At 38.7% G+C, this 23152-nt stretch overlaps 1 protein-coding gene across 1 annotated transcript; it reads left to right on the forward strand.

Annotated features, from left to right (window-relative positions):
- The first annotated feature begins 490 nt into the window (after window positions 1-490).
- Window positions 491-20528, forward strand: LOC127380760 (collagen alpha-4(VI) chain-like). The gene is made up of 17 exons (XM_051610233.1): window positions 491-511; window positions 1464-1499; window positions 2026-2088; window positions 4976-5038; window positions 6986-7036; window positions 8980-9015; window positions 9141-9203; window positions 9513-9575; window positions 10933-10968; window positions 11833-11869; window positions 12444-12463; window positions 12569-13054; window positions 14988-15078; window positions 16199-16870; window positions 17755-17848; window positions 18065-18336; window positions 20356-20528. Exons 1-17 carry the CDS (start codon window positions 491-493, stop codon window positions 20526-20528), a joined length of 2277 nt encoding a protein of 758 aa, XP_051466193.1.
- The last annotated feature ends 2624 nt before the right edge of the window (window positions 20529-23152 follow it).

The following is a 23152-nucleotide window of genomic DNA, read 5'->3' on the forward strand; positions in this document are numbered from 1 at the left end:
AAATGTTTTAGAGGTTTGATTCTATCTAAGCAAGTAGCGTTGTATGCACATGTTGAGATGTGTGTGCACATGTATGTCTGTGTAGAGTGTGCTGAAAGCAGTAAAAAAGTAAAGGTCATTCTTGGGACAATAATCGTGGGGGTTTTGACTCTTTGGGAGCAAACCTCATCAAACTTTCTCATCTTAATAAGACGAACTGAAAGGCTGAAGTTAACAAAAAATATTTCACAGAAGCCTGGATAAAGTGTCAGCTGTTAGTAACTGATGCATTGGAAACACAAAGCAAGCATCATCTCTCAGTTTATTATTTTGGATGGTAAATTTTTTGCAGAAGACAAAAATAAAAATCAGTGTTCACCATGATACAACTGATTGCAGTGAAATTTCTTAGAAGACAAAACAAAGAAGGAATGTATAAAGAAGAATATATGAATACAAGATAAAGTGTTTGAAGAGCATTGCTTTGTTTTGCAGGGAGACCCAGGACCACATGGACTCCGAGGGGAGCAGGGTGATGCTGGCCCTGATGTAAGAACAGTAATCGATGCAGTAACTGATACAAGATATGATGGGGTTCCCATTGAGAAAACAAATTTTTTTTCTTCCTCCTTTTGTCCCACACTTAAAACTCCTGCAGTGAGAGGGAATAAAAATCGTCTAAAATTTTCATAGTAAAGCACATGTGTATTGCAATGTGTTTTGTTTGGTTTGTGGGTTTTTTTAGATCAGGAATTTGCTGTCCTGTTAATTTCAAGTCTGATTCATGTGAAGTCTAAAACTCAATGAAACCTTTTCCATGAGCCTTAGTTGCTTTATACTTTCTCCATAGATAAAGCTGTCCCTTCTTTTTCCCTGTGACTGCAAGTTCTGTATGTCTCTTCAAGTCTATGTATAAATTCACAGGCAGCTGAGTTGCTCTTTTTAATCCACTGGCAACTGGAACTTAAGAAGGCATCTCTTCTAGCCTGTCAGAAAGATGCCTAATGCCAAATTCTGGAATGATGCTTGCTTCTCAGTCAGGCTGCATAAATGTCCAAGAGGCCTCCAGTTCCGTGAGATTTAACAGTATCTTTCACTAGTGCTGCTGAGCAGTGTGCAGCAGGCAGCAGTGCAGACCTCTTAGATCAGGGGAAGAGAAAAGGGCTCTTGTTTTCTTCATCAGCCAAGGTGCTGCTGACCAGGAAGATGTTTTCCAGAATTTTAAGATGCCTTCCCTCTACACTCATTAAGGGTCTAAAGTTTTTTTGTTGTTTTTTTTTTAATAATAATAAGTCCTACTGTGTACAAGTTTCTGTTCCAAATCTACTCTTTTCTCATTTTCACCTTAAGCCTTTATTTGGAAATAATCTCTGTTTTCTATAAGCTTTAATGATCTGATTGTGTGTATAATATATTTTATGCTAAGCTGCTGTTTCACATACTGCTCAGTGGTCTGGATGTAATCTTGTTCCACTCCTCCCTAGGGTGCAGCAGGTCGAAGAGGCCCTCCAGGTGTAAAGGTGAGTGACTGACACTGCTGCTACCTATTGTCATGGTTCCACCCCCGCCAGCAACCAAGCACCACACAGCTACTGTCCTGTTCCCCCCTGGTGGGCTGGGGGAGAGAATTGGAAGAGTCTAAGTGATAAAACTGCTCTGAGGGGGAACCATGCTTTCACAGTTCATCCTAGAATTAAATGTCTTTATACTCCCCATCTTTCACTCTGTTTACTTGGTGTGGCCCTGGATTTGACTTCTCATGGTCTCTGCAGAGGGCAAGGACAGGCATAATGAAGGAATATTGTTGAGACCATGGTGCAAAATACAAAGCAGAAGGAACTAACCTCATGTGCTGCAGTTTTTATATTCATCACACACCCTAAGAAACAAAAAAAACCTACTCAGCTCTTCAACAGGAATTTGAAGCTGCTTGAAGGCTGTTTGGGAGCATTGAATATATGAAATTATTATCTGTTGATGTAGATATGACAGGTGTTAATTTGTTTGGTTTGAATGTTGGTTTTTTTGTTGTTTTTGTTCTGGCAGGGTGAGCAAGGAGATCTGGGGGAAGCAGGCTTCCCAGGAGACTCTGGTCTTCCAGGCCCACAGGTAACTAAAAGAACTTCTGAGTTATTTTTATGTTAGCTATGGAGAAGATGAGTTGTCAGTCTTGTCTTTTGTTCTTCTTTTGGAATGCCTTTTTAAATTCAACTAATGAATATGATGAGTAAGATCCTTCCTTGGCAAATCTCTGTAACGCCGAGAAGTTAAACCAGGCAATTTTATCTTGCGGTTTATGTGGGTGCAGCTTCCAGTGAAATGAAGAGGTAAGGGAATAGCAGAAGTAAGTAAATTAACCAACACCCCTCTAACTTAAAAGATATTCTTAGGCAGATATCTTAAAAATTAATTAATTAGGAAATGCTACCAGTAAGCACATAAAATCTAATGCATTTTTTAATGTACTGTATTTCCTGGGTGATTAAAATGATGAAAGTGATATACTGATTGACAAAACTGAAGAGGAAGGCTTTGTGTTAACAAGTTGCTTGATGGAGTAATTTTGAAGAGAATTCTGCAACTAGACTGCTCACAGTAGTTTTCAGTTTTAAGATACTCTTAGATGCATCCAAGATGCTCTTAACTTTTAAGATAAGTTTTAAGATACATGCCTCTGAAGCAAGTGTACCTAATTGATACTGGGTTGCTTATGTCTCCCGTGGTATCTTAGACACTGCAGTGGCTCTCTGAACATGGCCCTCAGGCAGTGACCAGCTCAGCTCCTTCACACAGTCAGATCCTTACAACCAAATAGCTGGAAGGTTCACCTGTGCATTAAATCTTGTGAAACAGGCAGTTGAGATCTGGTCACTGCAGAAATCTATTCTTCACTGAAAGGCTGTCAATATTGAACTGGCTTTATTTCAATGGATCTTTTACACCAGGGCTCAAGAGGACTACAAGGGATCCGAGGACCTCCAGGACCACAAGGCATGCCAGGCCCACTGGTTAGCTTCAAATTATATATTCCTGCTGTACACATCAGGATTTTTAATTCTCAGTGTTGATATTATTCTTATGAAGAATTGTTAAAAAACATAGAAGAATCTGAGGATTTTTTAGTATCGACCTTAAGGAAAAAAAATTTGCAGCTTCATATGACAAAATAATAGCCTTGAAAGTAAGTTAAAGTGGGTGAACAGGAAGTGAACTTCTGTTACCAAGCTTTTGCATTACTGCAATGAAAAGCCTTAGCTCTAGATTCCATTCTCAGTTCTATAGTATCTGTACTAACAACATGGCTTGCAGCATGTGTAAGTATAGATGTACAGATGTGTGGTTGAAGGCAAAGTTAGGTAACGGTGAGTGGTTTCCTTAAGTATGACCTCTGAGATTTAATGCTAGAGTATGAGGAGATCGTAACAATTGAGCACTGCCTGCTGCTCTCACTTGTGTGATGGTGTTGATATTGGGGGTTCTTATTCTGGTATTACACCAGTGTAACTCAAGACTGGAATGTCCTACTCTGTCAGTGTTGGGCATCTGCTTCAGTCATGTAATGATGCTCATGCTTAAACACATGTTTGCATGTGTATATATATATTCATAGAATCCTAGGGGTTGGAAGGGACCTCGAAAGATCATCTAGTCCAACCCCCCTGCCAGAGCAGGGTCACCTAGAGCACATCACACAGGAAGGCGTCCAGGCGGGTTTTGAATGTCTCCAGAGAAGGAGACTCCACAACCTCTCTGGGCAGCCTGTTCCAGTGCTCTGTCACTCTTACAGTAAAAAAATTTTTCCTGATATTCATCTTAAACCTCCTATGCTCCAACTTGTATCCATTACTCCTTGTCCTATCACTGGTCATCACCGAAAAAAGCTTAACTCCATCGTCTTGACACTCACCCTTTACGTATTTGTAAACATTGATGAGGTCCCCCCTCAGTCTCCTTTTCTCCAAACTAAAGAGACCCAGCTCCCTCAGCCTTTCCTCATAAGGGAGATGTTCCACTCCCTTAATCATCCTTGTGGCTCTGCGCTGGACTCTTTCAAGCAGTTCCCTGTCCTTCTTGAACTGAGGGGCCCAGAACTGGACACAATATTCCAGATGTGGCCTCACCAATGCAGAATAGAGGGGGAGGAGAACCTCTCTTGACCTACTAACCACACCCTTTCTAATACATCCCAGGATGCCATTGGCCTTCTTAGCCACAAGGGCACACTGCTGACTCATGGTCATCCTCCTGTCTACCATGACCCCCAGGTCCCTCTCTCCTACACTGCTCTCCAGCAGGTCAGCCCCCAACCTGTACTGGTGCATGGCGTTTTTCTTCCCCAAATGCAAAACTCTACACTTGCTCTTGTTAAACTTCATCAGGTTTTTCCCCGCCCAAGTCTCCAGCCTGTCTAAGTCTCTCTGAATGGCAGCACAGCCTTCTGGTGTGTCAGCCACTCCTCCCAGCTTGGTGTCATCAGCAAACTTGCTGAGGGTACATTCTGTGCCCTCATCCAGGTCGTTGATGAAGATATTGAACAACACCGGTCCCAGTACCGACCCCTGAGGGACTCCACTAGTCACAGGCCTCCAACTAGATTCTGCCCCATTGACTACAACTCTCTGACTTCTTCCTTTCAACCAGTTCTTGATCCACCTCACTGCCTGATCATCAAACCCATACTTGATCAACTTATCTACAAGGATGCTGTGGGAGACGGTGTCAAATTGTTTGTGCACATATGCATGAATTCACTGGGTATCTGTGCAGACATTGATGTCATACTTAGTAACATTTTGATAAGTTTAAAGCAGTCATAGAAAACAGGAAACAACAGGAATGATAGCTTGATCAGTAACTTAGTGTGATCCTCAAAAGCCTGTTAATGTGCTAATATTTATGCTGATTCTGTAATAATTTTAAGTGGCAATGAACCTTGTGTGCAATGAGCCCTTCATTTCTTCATTGTTCACCTTTTAACTGATACTTGTGATTACAGGCAGATCTGGGGCCCCCTGGTCCACCTGGTTCTGTTGGGAAGTTAGGTGCAAGAGGAGCAAAGGTAAAGATTTTCAAGGTACCTAATTGCAGCAGTCTACAGCAGGATTCATTCAAGTATCTGACTGAACATGTATGAATTAATATTTGTGTTGTTCCTATGGAACACGTGAAGAATATTACATGTTATAGACATTTTTTGATTGGATGGAAAAGCAAGTGATGGGTTTAAGGTAACCTTACAGGTGTCAGAGCTGTACTAAGAAAGTTTTTGTGTTGCCATGGCTGCTGTTGTAAGTTCTCAGTGGGGCCTGGCTTCTCACAAAATGCAGTAGGAGTAAGGCAGTACTGGCCGTTGAGCTTGTTTATCATTCCAACAATCTGTCTAATCCTTTGAAAATACATACCAGTTAATCATAGAATATCTCAAGTTCTGAGGGATCATTGATTTCAACTTCCTGCTCTTCAAAGGACTACCTAAAACTAAACCATACGACAAGAGCATCATCCAGATGCTCCTTGGACTCTGCAGGCTAGGTGCTGTGACCACCTCCCTAGGGAGCCTACTCCTGTGACTGACCACCCTCACTGTGAAGAATGCTTTCCTGGTGTCCAATATGAATTTCCCAGTTCAATGAAGCATGGCTGCTATTATACAGGAATGAGTATGTTACAAAGAACTGGATCAACATGAAGTTAAACACCACTAAGTGGTCCACACTATGATTCACTAATAATAAAAGTTCATTATTGTTTCATTAATGAGTGTTGAAATGACAGACTTATTTTGTTCAATAAAAACAAACCGTTTTAGGTGTTGTTGCATCTTTGAATCTAAAAAGCATAAATAATACCAGTTAGCTAATCTTTTCAGTCTCTTTGAAGGGTTATTACATTCAGTATATTATTACATTCAGTGACAAGAGAGGTATCAGAAGGTCAAAGTGCTACTATGACGAGTCACTGTGTGAAAATGAAACAGTGATAAAAATTGGGAAGAGTCATAGGGCTTTAATCCATACATTCTGTTTTCCCAGACCGTGTTCTGTTTTCTTAGAGTGGTTTTGTGCTGTTTAATTTTGGGGTTCTTGTTAGAAGAAAGTTCATTAAGAAAGTTCAAACGAAAAAAGGAGCTAAAGAAAATAAAACACTCAAGAGGCCTAAGAGCGCAGTGCAGACAAACTGCCTGAGAAATATTGTCTGCTATCAACAGACATTTCAGGCTGATAGAATTCCAATTTACATCCTGCTACCATTAATAGAAATTTTTCCAGAAAACACTCCTTTCACTGGTAATTCTGTATAACAATGGGAATTTTATTGAATGAAGGCCTTTGGGGTATAGCTGTATAAATGCTCAGCATGTTCTGGTTTGCCAAAGTACTTTCCAGTACCACCACAAAGAACCTTTCATGAAAGAGGGTCTGTAATGGAATGCTTTCAGCTGGCATCCAGCATAAACACACTTCAGTCTAGCAGGCAAGTTTATATTTCAGAAAGATGAATTATCCTGAATAAGCCAAACTAATGCCCTTTATGTTTCAATTGCAACAGGGTGAACCTGGTGACCCTGGAAGGAAGGGCCCACTGGGACCAGCTGGACAGAGAGGCATGCCTGTGAGTCTGTCTGCCCTAAATCAGGGCCCCTGTAGTTTTAATATCCATCCAACTGAATCAGTACAATGAATTTCCTTCCTTTTTCTCTATTTGATACAATTGAAATTATTTAATATTTATTTCTCAGTTTCCTTATGGACACCAGGCTCCTTGTGGGCCAGACTGAGTATCTTTCCCCTCAGGTTGAGTATCTTTCTCCCTCTAGAAGAGAGAGAGTATGCTATAGGTAGGGCACAGAGTGGAGAGTTTTTACATTGTGTTGTGATTGCTGCTACTGTCTCCTACGTCGTCAGTCATAACAGGCTGGGCACCTCATTGTAATGGGCCATCTTTATTGCAAAATAGAATTGGATGTAAATCTAATCCTACCTCTATATATATTCAACTTATGCAGGGCATGGATGGCAGAGATGCCTATGGTCCTGAAGGAAACAAAGGAGCAAAGGTGAGTGCTTAGAGTCAGGATGTGTCTCAATCTTCATTCTGCAGTGTCAAATCAGCCATGGCCATCCATACTTGATTCAAAAGAAATGTAAGTGCATTTCTGAGGTTCAGAAAGAGGCTCAGGCTTCTCACAAACATCTTGGTAAGGATGAACAAATTCTTCAGCAAGATATCCTTTTAAGAACCACTCTCTCTTACTTTTTCCCTTGATACGTGTATATGGGTATGAGGAATTGTACTTCTTGAAGTACGCAGTGCATCCTCCCGTCTTCAGTCTGCTTGACTAGCCACTCATGTTGGCATGTATTGGTGAGCCAGCCACCTTGGACTTTTAAAATTTTCATCTTTCACAGAAGGGATTCCTTGACTACCAAGGTGAGGGTGATGTTCTCCAAACATTCTGCTGCTTTAATAGGAAATATGGTCAGCAGTAAGATCTGAGGGTTCATCTCTGGATTGCTACATATTTAGAAATTTTTATAATTTCCTTCACAGCCCTGAAAAAAAAATAGCAGTGAAATGTCTGTTTCTCTAAAAACATACAATAATCCAGATAAAATAAAAGTACATAGAAGGGATGAGGTCAGAATCATGGCATCAGTGGCACCAATGGGTTAGTCCATGAGCAAAGTGGTCAGGGTTTTGGAAACAGGTGTAGTCCTCCTTCCAAAGAGTTTGTGTTGATATAATGGTAGTCCTTTCTGATCACTTGTGAAGCAGAAGTGCTCCAGTGAATCTCTCTGGAGGCCCATCTGTTCCACTCTCCCTTTTTGTGGGAGAAGCAGAGCACTGCATAAGTGGCAGAAAAGGTATGAAAGGCTTCCCAGGAGTCTCTCCAACTTACAAGCTCCTTTTCCTAAAATGACTTTTTATTAAAATTATTCTTGATGCCTCTTATTATCCATTCCCTTTTTTCTTACCTTCTTAGCCCCAACAATTTCCTTTGATGGAAGAGTTTCACAGGTTACACATCCATTATATGCAAGACTAATTCTTTTAATCAGCTGCTTGTTCATTTCAGGAAAATATAAGAAAAAAATTCTGGAAAATCTTATAATTATTAATTGTTTTGAAGGATTGACTTAAAGCCCTTTTTATACACAGATGTTTCTGCTTAAGGTTTGGCAGGGCCTAAATTAAAATAATTAATAAAAACAACCAATTCACCCCAGAACAGTGATCCAGAAAGAGCTGCTCTCCCTGACAGCTAAGAGAACAACATTTAGTATAAGTTTTACTTAAGGTTGCTATTATTTATACAGGTTCACAGTCACGTTATACTCTTAGGTTTATACTAGGGTGTATGTGCATCTAATTTTCTGGAAATTGTAGGATAAACTAATATGATGTTTGACAAGCATGGGCACTTTCATGGGAGGAAACTCTTAAAACAAGGACATACCTAAGTAGCACAAATTCTGATAGTTGCTCTAATGTCAAGGAAAGACACACTTTTATTCTGATTGATCTTAGAGTTCCCATATTACTCATATATGAGCAAAGAACACACCAAAAACTGAAAACAATTAATGAAGTGACTTCTAATATGCCAACAAAATACCATGGTACCACTATTTATTATGGAGTGTCCAACATTTTGAAACAGCATTTAAGCACTGATCTCTGAATGTTATACTTCATTTGTGATTGCTGAACATGAATTCCACTGTAGCTTACTAGGAGGCATGAATAAGTTTTGATAAGACACTTAATTGAGAAACTGAATGCTCTTGAAAATTAAGAAGCTGTTGGAAATTTTAAAAATGCTCTTCTTTTAGATTAACAAGGTGTTAATCTAAAACGGTGTCACTTGAGACCAGATTAGTTGCCACTGTTACTTGAATGAGCTAGAACACTAATTTCAAAATTAGTTTTAGTTTAAAGACATCAAAAAGCAAGCAGATGTCAAAGTTCTTATGAAGTCTCTGTCCTTTCTTTTGGTAGGGAGAATCTGGATTCATAGGATATCCTGGTCCAGAGGTATGATGAAATCAGCATGTTTGCTTTCTTTATGTCTTGCTTTTACATTATTCTTGTTTGGAAGTGGTTATCTGTCTTTCTGTCTACTCTTTTCCTTTAAAGTTTTGGATTTCATTAATTTTCAGGGAGAAGATGGAGACCCAGGCATTCCAGGAGCTGAAGGACCCAAAGGAGTTAGGGGTAGAAGAGTAAGAATGATAAATCTGTGTAACTTTTTGAAGAGTCCTGTAAGAAAAACCCTTCGTTCTTAAGTGTTTCCTCACAAAAAGATTTTGAAATTGGTTCCCACTCTGATAATTTATTGCCATATCCTGGGCAAGACATCTTGAGAGAATGCAGCTCTAAGTCTTTAGACATGTTAGTTGCTAATAATTCTTAGGCATAGTAGTCTATCTTCATGTAAGTGCAAGGTCCAGCTCACAATATAATTTTAGAGGTTTTTCTGTGCTGTGTATTTGCACAATTATAAAGAATAATACTTGTATTTCTATTTTTAGGGTAATGCTGGCACACCAGGTTCCCTGGGAGATCCAGGGGACCAAGGGCCACCGGGACCTATGGTAATATTTTTTTTTATTATTTTTAAAAATCACTCTTGGGTTGCTTTTAAATTTGCTATTAGATTAATGGAATATTTAATAAGGTTTCATTTGGTAAATTATGCATAATTCTTCTGGCAGTTGTATAGAATTCTGTCTTGCCTGTGGATGTGTGTGCACAAGAGCACCTGCTGTTGGAAATGGAACTGCAATGCTACAGTGTAGAGTGGAGTTTCTTCCACAGTATTTGGTATTGGCCTTAGGCTGGGAAATATCCAAGTAAAAAAAAAGTGTATACTAAAATGTGAAGCTGAAGTGTTCTGCTGAAAGCCAATGTTGGGGTTTGTTTGTTTTGTAGTTTGTTTTGGGTTTGTTTTGTTTTTTTTTTTTCATTTAAAAAGAAAAGCCATTTAAAATCAGATTTACAATTACAGGTACGTACTTAAACCTTAAATTGACTGTAACCTATGACTCCTTTTATACAAATTGTTATCTTGATGTTCTTTTCCAGTGTCTGTGATATGCAGTTTATACAACAAAAAGATTTACTCTCTGTTTAAGTGAGGGATCATGGATTTCAGTGGGATTTAGAGCTGACATTGTAGGCAATTAGGAAAATCCCCATATGTATCTATCTTTATCTTGCAGCAGTTCTGCAAATCAGCTCAGTAGTGACTAGAAACAAACCCTACTGTTAATTGTTAATTATTTTCTTGTTAAACTTTCTTAAGCTTACTTTTTTAGTTTAAATGTGGAACATTATTAATAACAGTATCTTTACCTGTGTAACATGGCCCACAGAATACATGCAACTTAGAAAACGTTTGGTTTTGTTTTTTTTTTCTTGTCATTACACTCTGCTGGTCGATGAATGTACCTGTCCTCATTTATTAAGGTAGCTCAGGCAGGAGGTGGATGGATGGAAGGAAGGTAAATTGGAGGGGGAAGGAATAAATATGGAGATGGGCTTGTAATTTGTGAACGTAAGAAAAGATATGGTTTTGGTAAACTGTAGTGTTATGGTAAAGAGATGCTAAAGTAGAGGTGGTGGGATGTGGAGTCCAGATTTTTCTGGTGTATATCACTGCAGCCCCCTGCAAGTCAGTGAAAATTTTAACTAGTCTTGCTACATATCTGAGTTACACACATAATAAAAACTCTCAAGCTGCCTTATAAAAAAAAAAAGGTCTGAGGAGTAGCCTGCAACTCTGTTTGGAACAGGTCCACAGAAGTCTGTGCTAGGAACTGATGCCTTCTTGTATTTCAAATGCTTGTCAGGGAAACTCTGTATGCGTGCATTTTATTTGGGCTGCAAAGTCATAGATGGAAATATGTTATCAGGGTCTGATTTTCTGGACCTGTGTTTCATTTGTTTCAGGGTGCCAAAGGACCAATAGGCACCATTTTAATGGAAGTAAGTAATCACCTTACAGCTAACTGCATGGGATTAACAGTTTTAGTCTTCCATTTATAAGTACTGACTGCAATCAGCACAGTTAGCTGTTATAAACCTGTATCCTTTTCAAATACTTGCCAGAGTAAAGTGGGTTCTTCTATTCTGCAAATAATCAAGGAATGAGACACTGTTATGCATATGGATTAATGCCGTGTCCAAACTTTTACAGATTCTTGGAGCATGAATATTCCTTTATGTGTTTCTTTATTCACATCAGTTTATACACCAGCTCAGATTTAAGGTTATGTTTCACCCTCTTGTAAAGGAAGGCATTTCCTCAGTAACAGCTCTTTTCACTGGGAATAGCAGGGCAGGATTTCATCAGAATCCTAAACCTATCTAAAATGAACACTTCTGAGTAAAGGTTCCATCTAAGTCTTGCATAGACAACCACCTGTAGGCAATACTATTGTAGCTGTGTTCTGTGTCCAGAGGGGATGTAGAACCTGTGGACCTGTCTCTTCCTTATGTGAGTTGCTACAGAAATGCCCATTTTCCTATGGAAGTGCCATTGCCTGGTGACCTCCTAGATCAGGTTATGGCACAAAATAAAGGCTGAAGAAATGGTTGCTTAATACTCCAGAGCACGATTAAATGCCAACAGAGCATGTCTACACAACCCCTTTGTTTCTGCAGCAGGAGAAGAGCCCCTGTGTTATATGAAATAGAGAAGAACTGGAATGTGTAATTCTGGATTTACTGTGCTGAGAGTTAGGTCAGGAGCTAGGATGTCACCTTCAGCTCAAACCAATAGTAAGATTCCCAATCTGGGATGGTCTGAGATTTGCCATTATTTTCTTTTTGTTTGTTTTGCTCCTACAGCCTTGTGAACTTGTGAATTTTACACGGAAGAACTGCCGTAAGTAGGGAACATTTTCTTTTACCTCTGATTCTACCTAGTCACCAGTCTTAAATGGAATAGCCTCCTTTGGAAACTCTGTAGACTGGTAGTTTGTGTCTGGGTTCAGTTTGATGATGACCTTGTTAACTGAGAGGGATTTTCAGCAGGTATATGAAACAGGCTTAAGCTTTTTTGCTCATTTTTCCTATCTGTCAATTACAAAAACCATAACAATTGTCTCTTTTCCTCATTTAAGACTGAATTAACTCTTTGGCATTGTGCCAACCGCCCTTGGAGAATTCTGAGAGAAGGTGATATGCAGTATTTATATATTGCTTGTCTTTCAGATTTGGAGTGTTCATTTGCTATCAGACTTGTGTGCACAGCAGAACCCAGAACAATTTCTTTAATTCTCATTCAGTAAAATTGCACTATTTTGAGTATTTTATTGTGGAAGAGAAATGTCTGTCACTGAGAGATTCTGTCAGTTGTCTGAGCTCTGGATAAGGCTCTTTAGTGAAAGCAAGTGAATATGTCACTGTTTTAATGAGAGTCCAAAATAATTTATTTGCTCTCCATCTTTTCATTCCAGCTTGCTCATCAGGTAAGTCCATCTGGTCTCTGCATGTCTGTTCTTTTATAGAGTTCAAGAAAAAACTACTGATGTTTGAGTTGTGGAAAAATTCTCATTAAAAATGTTTATTTCGATACACAGACATGTGTCCAGTTTATCCAACTGAAGTGGTTTTTGCCCTTGATATGTCTGAAGATGTTACTCCAGCTGCGTTTGAGAGAATGAGGAATGTTGTTATGTTACTGCTGAAGACCATTAAGATCAGTGAAAGCAATTGCCCAACAGGCGCTCGTGTCTCAGTTGTTTCTTTCAATACCAATATGCGCTATCTCATCCGGTTCTCAGAATTCCAAAAAAGCAACTTGCTGCTACAGGCAGTCCAGAGAATACCACTAGAGAGATCCACTGGAAAACGTAATATTGGGGCTGCCATGAGATTTGTTGCAAGAAATGTCTTCAAACGTGTTCGTCAGGGCATCCTCGTGAGAAAAGTTGCCCTGTTTTTTGCCAACGGTCCATCACAGGATGATGTTGCCATCAGCACAGCTGTACTTGAGTTGAGTGCCTTGGATATTATTCCAGTGGTTATTGCCTTCAGTGAAGTGCCAAATGTCAGACGTGCCTTCTCAGTAAGTAGATAGACTATAGAAAATTCAGTCGTCCATTTGCTTAGGATTTGCTTATTAGTTGAGCAAAGCATGCTATCAAACCAGTAAGTTCCACAGGAACTGTTCAAACCCTTCTTAGAAAGGGCTATATTAAAGGTTACTATTTTAACAAAGCAGTGCTGATTCACTTGACTATAATGATCCCCATTTCACCTCTTTCTTCACAGGAATTATTTATGACTTGTAGTTTTCAGTCAAATCACAGAGTTTAAATAACATGATAATTTAACTCTCCTATGCCACTTCTCTTCTGAAGTTGTGACATGTATTAACCATTTAATTAATGAACTGTGGCCCTAGTTTCTAGAAAAAGTAGTAGTAAAAGACCTCGAGTATGCCAATTTTTTTTTTCAACAGAAAATTAAATTAAGCAAAACCCATTTCTTTTGATAGCTGTATTGCTATTAGTACAGGAGAAAAGTAACTGCTTTAATTTAAAAATATGACTTTGTATCAAAAGATAGTAAGCAAAAAAAGCAATCCATTTTACCAGGTATCAAATGAAAAATAATTTTAGGTTTCTTTAAGGTTTCAGAGTATAGATTCCATGTTCTTTCTCTTTTCAATTTATTTTTTATCATCTGTGCTTGCTCAGTTTTAGATTTTTTGAAATAAAATTTCTTTTAGTTGCTCTTTCTTCAAAATTATCCTTATAGAAGGAAACGATGTTTACTTACATGTGACAAAAAGTGCAAAACTTAGATGCTTCTAGATCAGAATTTAGCCTCCAATTCAGCTTTTTAATCTTTGTATTATATTTATTCTCATGCAGCCTCATATCTGTTTGTCAATTCACATATTTCTCTGCCTGAGTGTTAATTTAGTAGAATGAAGAAGTTCTGTTGGCATATGAGAGGGAAGCTTATTGTTTATTCAGGATAAACAGGAGCAAGCAAATCAGTATTTTGTTTACTTAGTATAAGCAAATTATGAATCCGAGTGCATATGACAACATCCGGTATTTACAAAGGTGCCAGCTTCCCTTAAATCAGTTTTCACAGTAGAAAAGTTTAAAAAATCTGCTTAGCAGGAAAAACTACATGAAACAATCACAGCCCAGCTCTCCTTTATGGTTACAGTGATGGGAAGGAAACCAATCTCACCATCACCACCCAGAAAATACAGCCTCCATTTTTCTTTCTGATGGACTTTTGTCCTTGTGGCTGAGAGATGGTTTAATCTTCGTGATCCTACCAGCCTCTAGCCACAGCTACTTACTGACTTCAATTAATTTGCTTTAAGAGCCTCAACTTGAAGATCACTTAAAATGTCACTGCCACTTCCAGTTCCTTTGAAAAGGCCTATCTGTAATATCAGAAGTTAATTTTGTTGTGTATAACACACACAAAGCTTAAGTTTAATGCAAAAAAGTAACCATTTCTTTCCTCACCATTTTAGCTGATCCATATATATGCTTCATTTCCTGCAATACCATGATATTTTACAGCCATTTTTATTTATCTTAGTCCACAAGAAAATGTGTTTTCTCTTTAATCTCATTTGGGTGGGGTTGGGTGGTCAGTGAAATTGTATGATGTTGTTTAGACCTTCTTAGGGTTCCTGAGGCATTTCTGTGGTTAAATCTGCCACTTGGGTAAGATTGTCTTTCTTCAGCTGATCACAGGCAACAGGTTGTTGCCTGTTGTTAGAACAGGTTGTTCTAATGCTATAATTTTCTCTCCCAATAAAGCATCTTCACTGTGAAGGATTTCTTTTTGTCCCAGAAACAGCTGAGATAGGAGAAGCTGCCCTTTTCTTTGTAGCACCCTACTAAGAAAAGGAAAAAGGTCACAGCCCTTCACTGACAAAAAAAAAAAAAAAAAAAAAAGGCTTAATACCTTTTACCTGTGCTTTCCCTATCCTTTTTGTTATTTTTTTGTTCTGTTTTAAACAGATTGATAATGCTGGAAGATTTCAATTATTTGTCTGGGAAAGGCAACAAGACGAAAGTTTGGAGAATATCACATATTGTACACTTTGCTTTGGTAAGACATTTTACAAATTACAGCTGTTGTGTTGGTCTTTTTACCCTTTCAGTAAGAAACCCAATATATTTTATTTTGCAATGTGGTGTTGGGGAATTTTTACGGTACCCCTTAAACAATTTGTGCTTAAATACAAAAAGAATTGGGCAGAGTTGCACTACCATAAGTGATTCTGCAAGGAGTCCACAAAGATGCATTAAGATCTTATTCTCTGTTACACTCGCACCAGCACCAATCACATGAGTAGTTGCATGGGGTGACTCAGCCCAGTTCTGCCCAAAGGTGGCCCCTGAGTGCTTGAATTCCAGGATGACTACAAGACAGTGCTGTGGCTGTTCCTTGCTGTCACCAAGAGAAAGTTCACTCCTTTACAGGGAATTGTTCTGTCTCTGGCACTCCTGCATCCAGCCAGTTTAGCCCCCCTGCAACTGGGCCTTCTTCCCCTCCATGCCAGAGCAGGTTACAGCTTACCAGTGCTGAGAAGTTAGAACCTGAATTTCCCCTTCAGTGCATGGTAATAATAAGAACTACAAAACCATGAAAGCTGTTCTAATAGTTGCCATCTCCACCATATGAAACAAATTGTTGTATTTTGTGTTTCCTTTTTAACAGAAATGCATTTAAAATAGCATTATGATTCTAGGAATCCAGGCTCATTTACTAGTAAATTCTACACTGGGGGGATGGAGAGGGGAATGAGAAGCTACTAAGTGATACTATCTCAGAACATTGAACAGTGTTCCAAGATGAAAAATGGAGTTTGTTCTAGTGTTCTTTACAATGTTTAGATATCAACAGGAGAAAAATTTTCCCATTAACTCTCTTAAGTTTTACTGTATGAACATATTTTGCTCTCATGTCTGAATAATTTCCCATGGTATCTCAAAACCTTGTTCAACAAGACTAATCTCTTGTTCCTTACTAGAACAACAAGATTTCAAGGTGCCAAACCTTGAAAAATATATGTATATATGTATATATACATATATATAAAAATATATATTTTAATCGAAATTTAAGAAATATAAAATAGATTAATAGAATTGTGATTTTTTTTTCACAATTATTGCTTTTGATGTACTGTTAAGTAGTTTGCCTCCTATTGGCTCTTTCTCTCTAGATAAATGCAAACCTAGTGCCAACTGTGTGGTGCCCTTTTCTCGCCCTGTTGTGATGGATATGGATATCACTTACATCATGGACAGCTCTCACAGTATGAGCAGTGAAGAGTTTCAGAGAGCTAAAGACTTTGTGAGCAGCATGCTAGATCAGTTTGTCGTTTCCTCACAGCCAAATGAATCATATGGAGGCATCAGAGTGGCACTGGTGCAGCAGGCTCCCAGGGGCTTCCTACCTGACAGAAACCAGACCCCTGTGGCCTTGGAATTTGATCTAGTCACATACAGCAATAAAGATTTGATGAAGAAACATATCCAAGAGTCTGTTCACCAACTGGAAGGGCCATCAGCCATTGCTTCTGCCTTACAGTGGACAGTTGAAAATGTATTTTTTAAAGCCCCCAGACAAAGAAAACACAGAGTCATATTTACAGTAATTGGAAGCAAAACAAGTATGTGGGACAGAGAGAAGCTGAAAGAGATTTCACTTGGAGCCAAATGCCAAGGATTCACCTTGTTCACTCTTGCACTTGGCAGTGATGTGAGTGACAATGAGCTGATGGAGCTGTCAAGCTCCCCCACAGACCAGCACTTACTGACATTGGGCAGGGTTTCAACAACTGAGATGGTATATGCTCAGAGGTTTAGTCAGGCATTTCTACACCTTCTACAACGTAAGTAGCACACAATGGTGTTTGACTAAGTTATGGGGAGAAAGACCAATGCTGTGTAGAAAAAGGTAGTCAGTGTATATGCACTATAATGCAGTTTCTCGTCATAATATAGCTACCCAGTCTTCATCTTTAGTTTGCTGCAGATGCTGGACACTAATGGAAGTGTCAGTAATGACACACATCGTTCTATTCTAATGGTGCCTTAGGCCAAAGTCTTAAGCAGTTTTTTTTTTTTCCCTCTTAAATGTGTATTTAATGTGTAGTTTTGTTGGCTCCAATTTCACTAGTGAAAGGCCATTGTTCAGCTAAGAGAACAGTTATATTCCTTATGTAAGCCTACATTTGTCCTCTGGCCTTTGGCATGTCTAGATTTACTGAGCTGTTTATGCCTAATTAGGCTTTGGGGCAGAAAGAAGTTTAAACTTTTAGAAGCTTAACCTCTCTTTACTGCAGTTATTCTTCCTCTGTAGAACAGAGAAAGTGCTTCTTCACTTTTCAAGACACATTCATGCAGATCAGCAGGTCTCGGGTGCTTTGAAACACAAATGAGAGAATCCCAAGAAGGTTATTGTCACTGATTTTAAATCCTCATCAGAAGCATATACTTAGACATGTCAAAGTTTCTGTAGAAGGATGCACTGTGTATTACAGAATAAGACAAAAGTATAATAGGTCAGTTCAGAAGTCATTCTCATCTTGCTGATCTCTAACATAATTTTCCTTTTCCTGAAAATTAGTTCCAGTCACTTTAAATATGGTATGTTACTTATTGAAAGATGCAAACTCCAATCCACAACAAAAAAATCATTTAGTGCTTTTTATGAAACATAGCTGAGTTTGGAAGACTTTAAAACTTACCCATGGCATCTGCTTTTTCCCCACAGAGGAAATGAACAGTTATCCTTCACCTGAACTTCAAGAAGAATGTGAAAACTTAGATCAGGGAGACACACAACAGCAAATGTCTATGATTGAAAGGTTTGGAATTGTCTATTAAAAATTTTGAGAGGATATCTCTGAACATAAATTTTCTCCCTTTGTGTTAGTGTTTATATTCAAAGTAGCTTTAATAGAAATGGAATCAGGACCAGTGATTTTTTTCACAGTATTCAGAAGGAAAGAACCAGATTAATTTTCAAGGCCATACCCGTACTTAAATACTTTTTTGTTTTGTTTTGTTCCTCTTCTTGGAAGGATGCCCTTTCCTGAAGCTGATGAAACTGGTTATGGTTATGGTTTAGAAGATATTGAATTCAGTGAAAGTAGAGTCCTGGACAATATTAAAGAGACTGTGACAGAACCTGTATACGCAATGCCAGAAATGAGATATAATTATGAAGAGAAAGAATATTTCACAGAGGAAGATGCTGAAGGACAAAAGCCACAAGAGTATGGAGAAGCTCAGGAGGAGAATGAGGAAAACTTAGAGGCAACAGGAGGAACCAGAGCTGCCTACAATGATTATGGTATGATTTTAGAATATTAAAATCTTTAATTCTATAAAAAGTCTCTAGATTGTGAAGGGCTCAGCTGAATTTCTAGGCACTAGAAATGAAGCATTTCTATTAATTTAATTTTAAAAAATGTTTTGTCACCATATGTTTGTATTCAGTCCAAATTTATACAGTAAGAGTTTGTAATTAAAAGGTGAACTGTAGATGTCATTATGACTTTAGCTTTGTTTTGTAACTTTTTGTAATACTACAATAAAAATTTCTAAATCCCCTTTATTAAAACAGCTGATAATTTTAAATTCCCAAGTTGCAGTATAACTACTGAGTTACTCCTGCTGCTAATGTAGTTTGACATGGAGGAGTTAAATGTCTGTGCTATAGTTTGTTCCTATAGGAAAAACAGGATCCCCCCAGCAGAGTTATCATAGAATCATAGAACTATTCAGGTTGGAAAAGACCCTTGGGATCACTGAGTCCAACCATCATCCCTACTCTACAAAGTTCTCCCCTAAACCATATCCACCAACACCTATCAAAACATATATTCTTCATCTTTTTTACTCTTCTTCCTAATTGTCCATTCCTTTTCCATTTTTCTTTGCAGGTTTGACATTTGATGCAATAAGTGTGGGAAGCTCTTGTTTTGTCACTGACATTCTTTTAGCACTATGAAGTGGTTTTATTGTTCAGACTATAACTGGGGAGAATTTCTCTGAAAAAAAAAACGCAATGGCAGCTGCACAGCTTTGGGTGTGGCAGCTTGTTGGTACAGCTGCCATCCCTTTGTTTTTCATCCTTATCCATTCAAAAATGTTTCTGGGAATGTTTGTTATCCCCATCCCTGATGAGAGAGGACTAATGCTTTTGCAAAACTGTTCTAATATTGCATCTTTAATTGAAAGCTTATGTACCTGTGGGGATGCCATACATTGACAGTGCAGGACAGGCTTGCTCAGCACAGGTGAAATTGGTCCCATTGTCTAACTGCATCTACAATCTTGAATCAGTTCTCCCATTAGCCAGTTCATGAGCTCTGTGGTCACACAGAAAATTCAGTAGCGTGAAGATGTGTTACTGTTCATACTTTACAAAGAAAATTATTTCCTCTGAGGAGGTAGTCAAGGTCGTTGCATGGATATGGTGAGGGGTGACCTAAGCTGCTTAAGGGAGACGTGTGAACTGTCATTCTCATCCTGAGTTGTCATTAGTGACCCAACAGTTTACTTGTAAGACCATGTAACACTTGATTTTTTGAAATGTACTTTGTACTTGTCTATTGCTTTAGATTTGTTGTTTTGCAGTTGATTAGGAGGAGAAGGTTATATAATTTTAAATACTTAGGTTGGATAGTTTTATCAGTATTTTGCTTTATTACTCAGTGCTTGTCCTTCAATGTCATACAGATACCAGAGTCTAGAGCTGCTCTTCTGACTTCATTTGAGTAACTGAATTTACATTGGTGACAGCTGATTAGATCTGTACTTACTGAATACGTTTGCTACTAAGTATGCTGCTCTCACCTACTTTTGGGCTAATTTATGCAATATAGATCTATATTACTGTGGCTCTTTGGCTAAGAGACTATTACAGATTATTTCACCATCTATGTATGTTCATTTATGAAATTTTGCTAATGGATACCAGTATAACAAGTTGGAATAAAGAAGAGGGACATTCTGAAAAGCTTTGTTTGCCTGGTCTGTATAGACCAGGTATCATAATTTTATAGTTATTTTAGTAAAAAGTTTGTTAGAAGACTGAAGACCTTTTAGCATTCCTTCAGTTTATGCCACTAAAAATCTAGTTGTTTCAGACATTTTACTTAAACCAATCGTAAGAAGAAGGGCTTCAGACATACGCCAGCACTGTGGGTTTGAGGATGAATACTTATTGAATCTTTGTGAGACCTTGAACACTGGCTACCTCTTTCATCTGCCAGTTTGCACTGAACACTACTTTCCCCTGAAATTACAGTACTGAGAAGTGTGGATTTTCCTTTCATTAAGTCTGTGTCTGATTTCCCTTTTCCAGATGCATGTGACCTTGTTCAAGATAGTGGAGAATGTCAGAATTACATTCTGAAGTGGTACTACGACAAAGAGAAGAAAATGTGTGGTCAGTTCTGGTACGGGGGCTGTGGAGGCAATAAAAATAGATTTGAAACACAAGAAGAATGTGGATCCTTCTGTATAGAGTCTTCCTAGTGCAGAGACACTTGAATTACTTTTACTCTTCAGTTTTATTCTTCAGTTACATTATTAAGGTGTTGCGATAAAGAGGCTGAGAAGAGAAAGCTTTACATAGCCACTCATCTATCATATTTCAGTTGAAAGAAATACTTGATTGTGAAGTTATCTAGTAACTTAATAATAAAATAAAGCTAAAACTATTTCCCAATTCATCTGATAAACCTGTTGAATACCAAGAAACTTTTGTTAACCAATAGTGATTGTTTAAAAGGGATAAAGGTATTGAAACTTGACTTTCTTCCACAAGCACCAAAATATGCACTTTTAAAATGTGCTGAATAAAATAAAAGAATATCTCAAGAGATTTTCATGAAATAACATTGGATGTGAGACACTAAAGTCAACATGTTTTGATGCATTTTCTTGCATTAATCCTGCTTATAGAAAATACCAAAAAGCATTTAGATCTCAAATGATACAGACTTAATAGAACTTAATTCACTTTGATTTAGAGGATTTCCTACCGTAGAATCATTCTTGGCTTTTTTTTTCTGAATAATCCAACATGTTAATAAAATTGATGATTCTAAAATATTTCACTTCTGCTGTTCTTGAAATAGATACAAACGTATTCTCATAATGTGGCTTCTTGTGTAAATAAGCATTGGTCCCTTTCCCTTGGTTGTCAAAGGTTAGACAACTGCATTCATTTGAGAACAGTGTATTTTTGTGGTTGCTTTTGTGGGGAAAAAAACCTGATGACATCTCCTGATGAAAGGTAATAAATGCAGTGCTCTGCAGAAGGGTGGGACTTAGCTTTCACACTCTGCTGACTTACCCAAACACTGCTGTTGCCTGGTTTATGTCTGTAGAAGTCATTTAACTTTGCCACATTGGGCCACTCTTTATAGAGGTGTCTATGCTGACCTGGAATTTTGTTCTTCTCTGTGTTTGTCTATGATAAGATAGGTAAGATATCTCTAATAAATTTGCATGGACTGCTGGCCAAGAGTTCCTTAAAGAACATACATGAACTTGGATATCCAGAGACTGGTGCTTTTGGGTTACCCAGAGGGAGGACTCTATTGTGAACAATGACTTTGAACAGACTGGACTTGTGAGGTTCTGCTAGCCTCAGGGCTGTAATAATGCTGAGCAACTCAGTGCTACAGGTGACAGCACCACCCTTAGCTCAGGTGAGGAACAGTCAAAATGTCTCTTGGGTTACTACCACTGACCCAAACTCTGAGGATGGGTGAGGTGATGAAGGCATCAGTTTTTCACCTTTGGGTGTTCTTGCAAGTGACAGAATGCAACTGTCATAGAGTGGGAGATACTCTGCTCTCTGATTCCGTTCTTTTTCTACATTTATTATTGGGAAATGATACTTAAGGAGGGTACCTGAACTGTCTGTTTGGAGGCTAGAGCTGGGCTAATTATTTTGTGAAGCAATACATTTAATCTGCATTTGCTTTTTACTACACTATGTACAGTGCTTTTAATTCTGAAGTTTTTAATATCTAGAATTGCAACATGCTGTTCTCTTTGCCTAATAGTTGTTTCCTCACAGATGATGCCAGCTGGAAGCAGCTTCTCTCCTTTTTCAAAATCAATGGCTCCCTCCCCCTAAGTCAGGTGCACATGAAAAGTGAGTTTGCCTTTTTTGGAGAACTAGGTCATTTTTTACCCAAGACGCACAGAAATCCTGTCTGTACAACAGGACAGCTTGGCACTTTCTTTGGAAATTTAGTGTTCTTATTTTGTTCAGATAAGTAAATAATTCATTTGCTTGGTAGGGAGAAGTAAAAAAATCAAACATCTGTATTCTTGTAGCAGAAGCAGGTTTTGATATCTTGGGTTCTCTTGGGCCCAGGAGACAGGGAGTTCCCTATGAATTTCAGCTGCCAGCAATCCATCTCTGCTTTCAGCTGGTGCTTGTTATCTGGGGCTAGTCTTGCTGTTGGCTCAAAAGTCTTTTGTTTTTTCAGTGATGGAAGAGGCCCACTGTGTGGGATCCTGTCTATTTGATAAGTGTAGGTTTTTATGTCTGTGTGGACTGACCAGCTCATGCTTTCTACACACACACCTTCTATCTCATTACCTCAGACAGGCTGGTTGATGATCCTCTTTCTGGAGCAATACAGGGTAAGGCCAATCGGCTGTCCCACCTTGGAGAATGACTCTCAAAGCTTCCTAATCTGTTTTTCCTTCTTTTGTCCCTAGCATAAATATCCTGGGCTCTTCCTTCCAGTTGTGTTATGTGGTCCAGCAAGCTCCATATATCCTTTTCAGACATGTGGGTGCTATAGGAGTTCAGATCGGTTATGCAAGATAACATGAATTATTTTGGGGGCAGCCTGGAGAAGGGGAGGCTCTGGGGAGACTTCGTAGCAACCTTCCAGTACCTGAAGGTGGCCTACAAGAAAGCTGGGGAGGGATTTTTTCACAAGGGCATGGAGTGACAGGATGAGAGGCAATGGCTTAAAACTGGAAGATGGGAGATTTAGATTAGATATTAGGAGGAAGTTCTTCACTATTGAGTGTGGTGAGACGCTGGAACAGGGTGCCCAGAGAAGCTGTGGAAGCCCCATCACTGGAAGTGTTCAAAGCCAGTTTGTATGGGGCTTTGAGCAACCTGG

This window comes from Apus apus, chromosome 2 (genome assembly GCF_020740795.1).
Source record: "Apus apus isolate bApuApu2 chromosome 2, bApuApu2.pri.cur, whole genome shotgun sequence".
Lineage (NCBI taxonomy): Eukaryota > Metazoa > Chordata > Aves > Apodiformes > Apodidae > Apus > Apus apus.

Excerpts from the sequence above, each read along its gene's own strand:
- LOC127380760 (XM_051610233.1), top strand. The coding sequence starts at position 491 with ATGGACTCCGAGGGGAGCAGG. Across the intron at positions 9,204-9,512 it reads AAGGAGTTAGGGGTAGAAGA|GGTAATGCTGGCACACCAGG; the intron begins GTAAGAATGATA and ends TTCTATTTTTAG. Across the intron at positions 12,464-12,568 it reads CTTGCTCATCAGGTAAGTCC|ATGTGTCCAGTTTATCCAAC; the intron begins ATCTGGTCTCTG and ends CGATACACAGAC.